This window comes from Podarcis liolepis (assembly GCF_965112155.1).
Source record: "Podarcis liolepis genome assembly, chromosome: 1".
Classification (NCBI taxonomy): domain Eukaryota; kingdom Metazoa; phylum Chordata; class Lepidosauria; order Squamata; family Lacertidae; genus Podarcis; species Podarcis liolepis.
The window spans coordinates 23,513,324-23,526,009 of NC_139554.1; the positions used below are offsets into that span (position 1 = coordinate 23,513,324).

A 12,686-nucleotide genomic window follows, 5' to 3' on the forward strand; every position below is an offset into this window, starting at 1 on the left:
TGGTGCTAGCAGGTGCGCCAAGCTCCAGCCCTCAACACAGCCATGGGGAGAGGCCAGCAGGCAGGCGGCGAGGCTTCCTATCAAAGCCCAGCCCCCTTCCTCCGCAGGGCGGGGAGAAGCCAGGAAGAGGGAGGGAGGAGATGCCACTGCGGGGGGGGGGACTGCAAAAAATGGTGCCCCCAAAAAGAGGGGGGAAATGGCGATCGCGCCAATCCAAGCGGCGATTGCAGAACCGTTCGTGGGCCGGATCCAGAGGGCAATTGGGCCAGTTCTGGCCCACAGACCTTAGTTTGCCAACCCCTGACTAAGGAGATCGTTCCGTCAGTGCAAGCATTTCTGCTTGCCTGGCGGAACAATCTCCCCTCTCCTCCTTCTGTGTGTGACGTTCCGGGGGATCTTTGATCCTCCAAAGAGGATTTGGGGAGAGGTGGGGAGGAAGAAAGCCCTGTTGTACTAGTGGAACTCCTTGCAGTGGCTTCCACTTTTGGAACAGGGTAGCTGAATCCAGCCAACTGCCTCTAAAACTAGAAGTGGAGCGTAACCATTCATAGCCTCTGTGAATTCTCAGTGGCCTGCTTTTTGCTGGGAGGGGAGTGTTCCTGCTAAGTTTTTTGTTTTTGTTTGTATTTCTTGTAATCCTGAGGTTGTCCTACGCCTGTTGATAGTGGGACTACTATGGATGGACTTCTGGGCACAACTCTGGGGCCCCACACACCCCAGGAGCTCCTGAACAGCCCTGGACATGCCCCAGAGGTGCTAGATATCTCCCATTTTGATGTTTAAAATTTATGAGCCCATGACAGGAGTGGTGTGAGCTCAGCCAATGAGATTCCACCTTTGGGGTTTTGAGGCAAATGAGAGCAGGAAGTGGGTGGGATGATGAGACTTGGCCTGTCCCCTTGCTACTCAGATGGCCTCGGGAGCCCCACAACTCCAAAGCTGACATCTCATTGGCTGAACTTGCTGCCACTCTCCCCCTGTGGGAGTTAGGAAACGCATGGATCCTCAAGGATCTGGTCAGCACAGCGCTTCACAATGTGCCATCCATCAGTCTTGCTTCACTTGCGAGCTTTGCTCACCCAGCTAGCTAGCCAGGCACAGAGGGAGATGTTCTGGGCCACCACTACTGACTCAAACGCGGGAAAGTTTAAAAAGGTAAGGTGGGAAAAGGATGGAGTGGCCAGAGGATGGAATGCACTGTCTTTGGGGCCTTCCTCAAACCTGGAACCATCTCTACCCACATGTAGAGTGACCTCTTAGCTGTGTAAGGATCCACACTCAGAGAATGAGCTACCTTTCACCAGCTGCTCTTTTAAACCTCAGTTGATTCTGTTGGGAACTTTGTTTTTGTTAGCCAGTTTCATTCTAATATGTATTACAGTGACATCTTATGTTAATCGCTTTGAGTACTATTGTACGAAGGTATAGAACACGTTGAGCAAAATGCAATATGTTGATGGCACATTCGGTTGTTGTACCGAAGTTACGTGTTGCAATTGCTTGTTTTGCTTCATGCTCATAAGCATAATTTTACACAGTTTTACTTACGTCCCTACTGCTGCAGTCTGTTTTTTTGTACACCCTTTTTTTGTACACCCTTAACTTCCGGGAAAATACTTTTCTTTGTTGACAGACAATAGCAAGGCAGCTAGCCGAAATCTTGCTACGAGGTATGTGTGAACAAAGTTACTGGAATCCACTGGATGACCCTCCTCACGAGTCACCCCTGAATGATCCCCTATGGAAAGGAGCAAATACTAAGAGTTATGCGCTTAGCAGAAGACCACGGGTGTACTCTGGAGAAAAGTAAGCTTTTTGTTTATGATAATGATTATCTTTTAATCCGTTACTATGAATTGCAACAGTATATAAATTGGGCTGATAAAGTGTAGGAATGCAACTCTTAAACTGTGCCAGTGCGCATAGGAGTGAAAGAATGGTGGAGAACAAAATTCATACTTTCTGGTTTGTGTTAAAGCTATTTGGATATTATGCCTGTTTTGTTGAGAGATGCTTTAAGTGGGCTGCAGTGTATTAGCTTAAGAAGTTGGAGTCCTCCAGCCAGTGGCATGGTCTTGGCTGCTCTTTCTCTCTCTTTAAAATTGCCAAAAGGTGGTAGCTTGAATCTCTCCTGCCTCCCAGTCACCTGCTTGTCAAGTTAGAATAGCACGAACATCTTCAGAAGTATTTTCTTGGCAGGTCCCACCATTTTTTGAAACATCATGCAGAAGTTTTTCCTGCCTTAGAACTATTTTTGGAGCTTCAGAATTTTTACCTGCCGTGAGCCTTTGTTCCATGAAGTAATGAAACAATCCAATATTTAAATTTCTAATTGTTATTGCTGTAGTGCAATGTTGTTGATTATTTTCATGTGCTGTGACCTGCTCCAGTAGCATGTAGGAGGCTTTCTAAAATGATAAAGCATTTAAGTTCCAGGGTGGGATTCACCTAACTAGCCCCATCAGAGGAAGCCTTGTGCAAGGACTCCCACTTGTGCAATGGGACTGTCCCATCTCTCCTCCCACCCCCACCCCTCTCCCAGATTGGCTCTGGTAGGTTGGGAGAACCCCAGAACAACACAGAGCAGGAAGGAGAGGGGGGTTGGTCTGTCTGGCAGGCTGAAAGGCTTGTGCAGAGGGAACGACTGGAAGAGCACAGCGTTGAGTTCACCAGAGATCAGCAAACTTTTTCAGCAGGGGGCCAGTCCACTATCCCTCAGACCCTGTGGGGGGCCGAACTATCTATCTATCTATCTATCTATCTATCTATCTATCTATCTATCTATCTATTTGGGGGGGGGGTGAACGAATTCCTATGCCCCACAAATAACCCAGAGATGCATTTTAAATAAAAGGACACATTCTACTCATGTAAAAACATGCTGATTCCTGGACTGTCCGCGGGCCAGATTTAGAAGGTGATTGGGCCAGATCCGGCCCCCAGGCCTTAGTTTGCCTACCCATGAGTTACACCCACAGTGCTTATGAAAAGGTCCCCAAGTTCAAAAAAGAAAAGAAAAGCCGATGTGTAGCTGTATTTTTCTAGGCGTTGTTTCGGAACAGCGGGAGAGCAATTAAAATGACAATGCTTCCAGTCTCTTATTAGCGATAATGACAACATTGAAATGTGTGTTTTAAAATATTTCATAAGAATAGTTAGCAAAGCCATTCCAGAAACGATTCTTACAGTACAGAGACTGGACCTGTATTTATGTTGTTTTGAGCTGGGTAGAGATTTTTCAAATGCAGAAAATTGCAGGGGGAAATTGGTTCTAAGCATTTCCCTTAGCTTTGGTCTGAAAGATTTCCCCGAGCATGTTTAAATGCACTCACTTGCATTTGCTATCATTTGGCACTTTGGACCTGGTAAGTGGAGTGAAATTTGTTTTATCCGACTTTTTTGATATACTGAATTATGCATAGAGTAGAATATTAGTGAAGCATTTCCTTAAAGGCGTAACAAAAGTAAATTCCCAGAAGAAGAAGAAATGTTCTTCTGGTCTTCCTTTCCTTATTACATAAAGAAGTTTGTTTTCTATATTTAATACCTCTGAGGATTCCTAAATAGCTGCATCCCTTGATCTTTCCTAATATTATGGGAAGGGAAGAAAAAGCAAGAAGAACAGAAGTACAGAAAGTAGGTCTTACACTGGATAGGACTATTTGTCATTGAAGCCTTATACTGCCTACTCTGGCAGGTAGCATCTCTCCAGGATCTTGGGCAGAAGTAGGAATGGTGGAAAACCATTTTGGGCTGCACTTTCAAGTGAATTGATCTAAATATTATTATTATTATTATTATTATTATTATTATTATTATTATTATTATTGCCCCACCCTTCTGGCTGGGTTTCCCCAGCCACTCTGGGCGACTCCCAACAGAATATTAAAAACACGATAAAACATTAAACATTAAAAAAAGTTCCCTAACCAGGGCTGCCTTCAGATGTCTTCTAAAAGTCAGATAGTTGTTTATTTTCTTGACATCTGATGGGAAGGCATTCCACAGGGCAGGCGCCACTACCGAGAAGGCACTCTGCCTGGTTCCCTGTAACCTTGCAGTGAGGGAACCGCCAGAAGATCATCGGAGCTGGACCTCAGTGTCCGGGCTGAATGACGGGGGTGGAGACGCTCCTTCAGGTATACTGGGCTGAGGCCGTTTAGGGCTTTAAAGGTCAGCACCAACACTTTGAATTGTTTGCACCTCATGCACTGATACGCAGTTGGGGTACAATTACCTTTCTGATTTTGCACTTCTCTAAATCTTGTGATATAGTTATCACTTCATAACCATACAAAAATGAGTTAAAAGCTATGAACTTTAGGATAAATCGTCTGCAGCAGCGTCATTGGTCACTTGATAATACCAGGAAATAGAGCCTTTAGTGCCGTCATCCCAGGATTGCGGCATACTCAGGTAATAGAGATTCAACAGCTGCCTTCTGTTTTAACTTTTAAACCCCTGTTGAAAACTTCTATTCCACCAGGCCTATGCAAGCAATTAAGAATACATCTTTCCACAATAGTTAATTGATGTCTGCTTTTAACTTTTCAAAATACAGTTTTGTGTCTTTTTGTTGTAAACTGCTTTGATATTTTTAATGAAATAGTGGCCTATACATATTTTATAAATAAAATAAATTTAGAAATGTGCACATTGAGATAAGATGTATATATAAATATTATGTTGTGCTAAAAGATGTATGGGATGCGGGTGGTGCTGTGGGTTAAACCACAGAGCCTAGGACTTGCCGATCAGAAGGTTGGCGGTTCGAATCCCCGTTGCTCGGTCCCTGCTCTTGCCAACCTAGCAGTTCGAAAGCATGTCAAAGTGCAAGTAGATAAATAGGTACCGCTCCGGCTGGAAGGTAAACAGCGTTTCCGTGTGCTGCTATGGTTCGCCAGAAGCGGCTTAGTCATGCTGGCCACATGACCCAGAAGCTGTATGCCGGCTCCCTCGGCCAATAAAGCGAGATGAGTGCCGCAACCCCAGAGTCTGGACCTATCTTTATACATTAAATAATGTATAAAGATAAAAGTAGATACAGTCGTACCTTGGTGTTCGAACAGCTTAGTTCTCGAATGTTTTGGCTCCCGAACGCTGCAAACCCGGAAGCGACTGTTCCGGTTTACAAACTATTTTTTGAAGCCTAACGTCCGATGGGGTTTCTGCGGCTTCTGATTGGCTGCAGGAGCTTCATGCAGCCAATCAGAAGCCACACTTTATTTTTCGAACATTTTGGAAGTCGAATGGACTTCCAAAATCAGTTCCGGAACTGATTCCGTTAGACTTCCAAGGTATTACTGTAGTTGAATACCAATTTTCATACAGATTTTTTTTTTACTGTTCAGATTAATGCAGAAATGAGGTAGAATGGACAGGAATAAACACATGTAAAATTGTCGTGGACCAGAAATATAGTGGTCCTCAGACAGAGGTCTTTCCCATCACCTGTTTCTTGATCTTTTTAAACTGGAGATATCAGTGACTGACAAGTGCCTAGGACCAGTGATGCAAAGCACTGAGTTATGGACCCTTCCCTAAATCACTTAGTCATTCAATAAAAGGAATTGGCTTTGTACCTATAAAAACTCAGTAATGTGGGGCAGAGGAGAAACATCATCATGTAATTTAATCTGAGTTTATTGTTTCTTCAGTGGGCATTCCACAAAGTTCTGTCTATCTCAGGAGCATTCCCCTTGCTCCTGCCAACCTTCCATATTCCCAATTAAGCAGAAGAATATCTGGCATTGTAGATCTTCTAAGAAAGAATATAATAATGCAAAGTGGTTCAAGCAAATTAATGCTATTAAGGGTTTGGAGAGCAACTAAAAATGCAAGGTATTATGATCCAAATATAAGAAGCCTAGAAAGAAAATTTAGTGTTGGCTATTGAGTGTGTATTGCTGTAAATCCAGAAATACGAAGGTGGTGCCTTTGAGCACAAATGCAATGTGACAATTTATAGTTGTCAAAAATAGCAAATTGGGTTGAGCTGTTAGTTGTTGATCCTAATTACTGCAGTTTTGTTAAATTTCAAAACATCTTTTAAAAATAGCTGTATTTTCATTATTTGATTTGCTGATGATATGAGACCCAAAATAGGTTTTCATAAACAACGTTTCGGTAAATCATTAATAGCACAAAATGTGACACAGCAGTTAATTGTTGTATGTAAATGAATCTTGAATAACTTGATTTTTACGGTAATGAATACTCAATTTTTAACAGCATTTTCTGTCCTCAAGAGAACACTGAAGAAGCACTCTTGCTGCTGCTGATTAGTGAATCTATGGTAAGTGAGCCATTTTTCTTTATGAAGGAACCCTCATTTACATTCCTGCTGTTGCATTATTAACCTTAGTCAACCTTTTCGCACCATGATTTACTCCATTTTGAAGACGAGCATATGCTGTACCATACTTCAGGCACTCTGTAGGATCCGTACTGCTGCTGGCATTGCCATTATGGGTGTCTGCAACTGTGTATGTTTTTGAGCTGCCAGAAGTTCCAGGGCTGAAAGGAAATGTCAGTTTTGTTCAAGGGGAATTATACTCTTGATCTATCAAGGCAATATATGAGTAGTTAAGCTTCTAAAAGCAGAGTGCTCCTTATCGGCCACTTTGAAAACCTACCCTGGTGACTGATTACCTTGATTCACTTATTTTTATTGACTCGAACCATTGAAGAAGAAGAAGAGTTTGGATTTGATATCCCGCCTTTCACTCCCCTTCAGGAGTCTCAAAGCGGCTAACAATCTCCTTTCCCTTCCTCCCCCACAACAAACACTCTGTGAGGTGAGTGGGGCTGAGAGACTTCAAAGAAGTATGACTGGCCCAAGGTCACCCAGCAGCTGCATGTGGAGGAGCGGAGACGCGAACCCGGTTACCCAGATTACGTGACTACCGCTCTTAACCACTACACCACACTGGCTCTCATTGGGCATCATCAGCGTCTTTAAAAAAAGCCAGACAACTATGAGTGTGAAGTCGTGTTGAAAAGTAAAGGACATGGTGATTTTCTCCCCTAGTCGGATATAAAAGTAAATTATCTACTAATTTATATCTAAAACCCTACAGAGGAATACATTTAGAGCAATTCATCTTTATTGTTTAATGCATCCACCAGGTGAATAAACAAATGCCATATGCACTGTTCTTCTGGTGGAGAGAGGTTGTTCAGCGTCTTTTAATTTTTTTAAACATCTCAGGTATTTTGCATCTCAGGTATTATGGTAGTTGTGATGCAGCATCCCTTGAGAAATGCAGTTCCTTCATCCACAGCAACGAAAGTTTGAATTTGCTATTCCATTTCGGAGAACCCCAAGCATGGGACTTGGGTTTTATGTTTTTGCTTCACTGATCCTCTCTTCTCGTTTTTGGTCTTGCTATCCAGGCTAATCGCGATGCTGTGCTGAGCAGAATACCAGAACATAAAAATGATCGCATCATCAGTTTGCAAAGTGCGTCTGTAGTCTATGACTTGCTTACCATTGCTTTGGGAAGAAGAGGTCAATATGAAATGTTATCAGAGGTAAGCTGTGACAGCTGACCAATGAATCCAAGGCCCAGAGGTTCAACCTAGGCGACATTCTGGGTTGAGAGCATATGGAAAGTTAACACGCCAATTCAGCATAGCATGGCACAATCTGTGTATCATTCAGCTGAATGTTGACTTTGGTGGATATAATACAAGTACTATCTTTTTTTGTATGTAACAGGAATGCTTTTGTCTAGCAGCTACAGCTTAACGGAAGCCAATTTTTAAAGACCCTTTACTACTAATATTGAGCCAACTCCAATGGCTTTTGAGTTCAAACTGCTGAATTTTATCTTTAAATGCTTAAATGGTTTTGAACCTAGGTATCTTACATTCTGGCTTTCCCCATAGATTGTTAGTTGAATTCTCTTTCTGGCTAGTGTCAACATGTATACCTCAATGAAGTTTCTGCACATTATAAAAGTAATGTGAGTTGAAAGTTGAGATTTTGAAACCATTTTACCTTGATAGGCTTTTCTGATTCCTTGCTGCCAAAATGAGTCATTGTATGTCCAACCTTTATTTTATGAGAGTGATTCAAAGCCTGGTTGAAGAAAACGTCGCCATCACATTAGGCAAAACCAACTTGAATGCTTTCATTGCCTTCTTATAACTAGATTCTGTGATAAAAACAATATTGTGAATGAATTCTTAGGGTGTTTTTGTTTTGTTTTAAGAAAAAAATCATACACATGCAGAGTCCTGTTATTTTCTAAGGTTACAATGCTACACAAGCTTACCTGAGAGTTGCCTCAGAATAGACATGTATAGAATTGTTTTGGGGTATTTGAAGTAACTTTTAAGTTAGCATTTGTTAAAAATAAATTAAAATTTATCGACTTTTATTTAAAAAGCCAAGTTAAGTGTGTGTGTATGAATAGATATTCCAAAATATATATAGACCAATTGAAAATTATTTAACTCCCCTGAATTCTCAAACCAAGGGAGGAAAATGGTATGCTGTACACACATCAGGGATGCTATTACTAACAACTGTGTAAAAACATAGTACTGTTACTCATGCTAGAACTTCTCTCTGTGACTACATAATAAATGGCCTACCTAGAAGATGAAGATGTGGGGAAATGACTGTATCAGGTCAGAAAGTTTGAATGGTCCCAGTTCACTACTTTAGCTTGGCTTTTGTTGTTGTTGTTGTTTTGTTATTATGGCTGAGTGTTGGTGAATCAAATATTTTAACTTTAAGTTCTATACAGTGGTACGTCGGGTTAAGTACTTAATTCGTTCCAGAGTTCCGTCCTTAACCTGAAACTGTTCTTAATCTGAAGCACCACTTTAGCTAATGGGGCCTCCTGCTGCTGCCGTGCCGCCGGAGCACGATTTCTGTTCTCATCCTGAAGCAAAGTGCTTAACCCGAAACACTATTTCTGGGTTAGCAGAGTCTGTAACCTGAAGCGTATGTTTCGGGAAGCTTTTAATGTTTGATGTATTATAGTATTTTAATATTCTTTTGGAAGCCGCCCAGAGTGGCTGGGGAAGCCCAGCCGGATGGGCGGGGTATAAATAATTAAGTATTATTATTATTATTATTATTATTATTATTATTATTATTATTATTAAACCTGAAGCGTATGTAACCCGAGGTACCACTGTATTGTGAAAAACAATATAGGGAAAATACTTGCGAGGGGAAATACTTTAATCTTGCCATTTAAAAACAAATCAATGGTTCACAGCAAGTAGATGCAGAAATTGGACTGATGCGTGCAGCTGTGAGGAACTGAGCAACTCAAGCAAAACTTTGCATGAAAATATTCAGAGTATACTTGCCAGGAGATCACCATGGTGGTTACAGTAGCTGGTTTCCTTTTTGCAAAGAGATGACCTACATTTCTCACTTTCCCCATTTGGATCATGCACTGTTGCTTTGAAAGGTCGTATCTGTAACCTTGAACCTACTTTGGAACTTTATTGTTACACTTCCCTTGACTTTTTCCTTTTACCTTACTCTTTTTACGGACACAGATAAAGCCAGCTTGTGCTTTGTCCTCCTGATCTGTGTTCTATTGATTCCGTTGTCTTGATCAGTAGAGCTTTTGAACTGGAATAAATCAGAGATTTCAGAAGCTGTGGACTTTGTGACCTAAAGTGTTTGAGAGAGGCTCCCCCCCCCGCCCCCCAGCTGCATCACTCTCAGCTTGAAGAGTTTTTATGAAGTGGCTTAAGGAATATGCTAGGAGTTAAGGGGGAAAGAGAGGGAGGGAAGAAGAGACACGAGAGAGGATCCTCCCAATGCTATGAACAATATGTTCCACTTGGGAAAATTAAGTTTGGGTTTACAGTGGTACCTCTAGTTACGAAGTTAATTCATTCCGGAGGTCCGTTCTTAACCTGAGACTGTTCTTAAGTAGAGGCGTGCTTTCACTAATGGGGCCTCTTGCTGCCGCTGCGCTACCGACGCACAATTTCCGTTCTCATCCCGGGGCAAAGTTCTCAACTTGTGGTAACTCTTCCAGGTTAGCAGAGTTTGTAACCTGAAGCGTTTGTAACCTGAGGCGTTTGTAACTGAAGGTACTACTGTACTTTAAATGTGAAATTTTCAAAAGAAGGGAGGATTTGCATTCTTTGATAAAGAGAAGCTAAGTTGCACATACAGTGGTACCTCAGGTTACAGACTCCACTAACCCAGAAATAATACCTCAGGTTAAGAACTTTGCTTCAGGATGACAATATAAATCGTGCGGCGGCAGCGGGAGGCCCCATTAGCTAAGGTGGTACCTCAGGTTAAGAACAGTTTCAGGTTAAGAACAGACCTCCAGAACAAATTAAGTTCTTAACCCGAGGTACCACTGTAATTTTACAGAATCACCCCCCAAAAAGAGGGAAGAGGAAGGAGAGGCATGAGTAGTATATTGTTTAAAGCCTTCAAACCAGTCTACCTCCTTCCCCACAGACCCTCTTGAGAGTTAAGAGCAGCTGAAGGGGTCTCTTGGTTGTTGTTCTACTCTCAGAAGCTGGGGGGGGAGTGGCAGTCTGGAAGAAGACATTTTCTGTGACATCTTCTGTTGTGGAATTCCCTCCCCACAGAGATGTGTATTTTACTTTCCCTATACAGTGATACCTCGGGTTGCATACGCTTCAGGTTACATACGGTTCAGGTTACACACTCCGCTTACCCAGAAATAGTGCTTCAGGTTAAGAAATTTGCTTCAGGATAAGAACAGAAATCGGGCTCCGGCAATGCAGCGGGAGGCCCCATTAGCTAAAGTGGTACTTCAGGTTAAGTACAGTTTCAGGTTAAGAACGGACCTCCGGAACGAATTAAGTACTTAACCCGAGGTACCACTGTACAGCTTTTGGGGAGTGCAGAAGACTCATTGCCTCTGACACCTGATACATGTGCATTCAGGACCTGCCTTATTCCTAGGGCTGCAATTTGTGTTTACTGTTTTAAATGGTTGTAGCCCCTCCTGGGAGCTGCTGGGGAAGGGTGGATAATAAGTGTAATAGTAATAATAAAAATAAAAGTAATAACAGCAGAAAGCAGGTTTCACTCCATATTTTGTGGGCCCCAGGCAAGAGATCTGCAGTATGCCCAACCCATCCATTTTCTATCTCCAATGCTAGGGCCAAATACCCTTGGAAGAAACTGCTTAGGGGCCACATGTCCAGAGTAGGTGGGGGCACAAGAAACACGCACCCCATTCTTGCACACATTGCATTCTCACGCATCACATTCTCTCTCTTGCACATTGACTTATATCTTTCTTCTTTGGCAATCACTCGTAGCCGAGTAAGATTGTCTTCCATAAACACGGTTTTAACAATGGGCCCATAAGTGACTGTGGAGGCCAATTCTGGATCCACACATCCTTCCACAGTGGGGTCATTGGTTTCTGGGCAGGAGTTGATCAGTGTGTGGATTTGCCAAGCGTGCCTTCCTCCTAGCACGTTTCTCCCTTGCGTCCTGAGTTCAAGTGTCTTCAAAGCCTTTGGTAAAGGCTGGAGCGCTCGCAGGCCAGTGTTTCCCAGTTGTCAGTGTTTATACTACGTTTTTTTAGATTTGCCTCGAGGCAGTCTTTAAACCTCTTTTGTTGACCACCAGCATTACGCTTTCCATTTTTAGCGATTGGCTAAGATTTCATCTCTGTGCACTGAGAAAGTAGAACCCACAGAAAGAAAAAGCAGTGATCTAGCCATGCACAAAACTTCCTTCATGGCTTATGTGCATCCACATGAAGACACCCTTCTGGTTTGTTCCTTCCAGCACACAAGTGGCTGAACCGTTACGTGCAACCCTAGAGACCTATGGTTTACAAACAAGCCAGAATATTAAGCCATGGCTTGAAGTTATTCAGTTATTTCTTTGGTATGTAAAGAAAGCCCAATACCTTGTGGAAGGAGACCTGAGAGATGGGTTCATATTGTGCTGTGGAGAAAAAAATAGGTTAGCAGAAAACGTGAAAAAAAGGAAATCCCAAGTTACAATTGTAATAAATTTGCCTTCTTTGGGTTAATGCAGCAATGTGCACTTCATGAGTCATAAAAATGTAAAAGTAGCCCTTAGTTTTTTGCATTCGGCAATATTACTTTTATTGCAATTTTATTTTATTGAGAGGTTTGTTTAATTGTTGCTCATTTATATAGCACTTGCAAAAAGCCAAGTGCCTTATAACTTTTATTTATTTCCAGGCTTCCTGGAAAGATGCATGCTATCACTTTAACTGAAACTGGGTGTTGTTTCTTCTTGTTTTAGTGCTTGGAAAGAGCAATGAAATTTGCATTTGAAGAATTCCATCTTTGGTATCAGTTTGCACTGTCCTTAATGGCAGCAGGAAAAGTAGGTCTCTTTGCAGATTTTGTTTTATTGAGGTCTGCTGCTTATAATATGGGCTGCAATCCCGCACATGCTAAACCGGTGGTGTTTTAGGGGGTTGTACTTGGGTGCAGGATTGTAGCTTTAACTCCATTTAACACCAAAGAACTTTAAGTCACGTTTACTGTCTTTGTGCAAGACTGAATATGATTTCAGTAAGGCAAGCACTTTCATATGCTCAATGTTAAGCTTAGCATTCTGCTGAAAGAGGTTGAATTCAATTTTTTTTTGTTTATTTCAAGTGACTTGAAACTTTTTAGCAATAATCTGCTAAAATTAATCCCTGCAGGAGGTGTGTTTTCAGTCACTG

The 12,686-nt window shown here is 42.1% G+C and overlaps 1 protein-coding gene across 3 annotated transcripts in view; it reads left to right on the forward strand.

The window, feature by feature from the left end:
* Nucleotides 1-12,686, forward strand: part of TTC7B (tetratricopeptide repeat domain 7B) — a 98,626-nt gene that overhangs the window by 39,207 nt on the left and 46,733 nt on the right. For all 3 annotated transcript variants that reach the window (XM_083501589.1, XM_083501587.1, XM_083501588.1), the window contains exons 7-10: nt 1,634-1,806; nt 6,232-6,295; nt 7,396-7,533; nt 12,257-12,340. In XM_083501589.1, the coding sequence (XP_083357715.1) occupies nt 1,634-1,806; nt 6,232-6,295; nt 7,396-7,533; nt 12,257-12,340 (459 nt within the window). The remainder of the gene's footprint in view (nt 1-1,633; nt 1,807-6,231; nt 6,296-7,395; nt 7,534-12,256; nt 12,341-12,686) is intronic.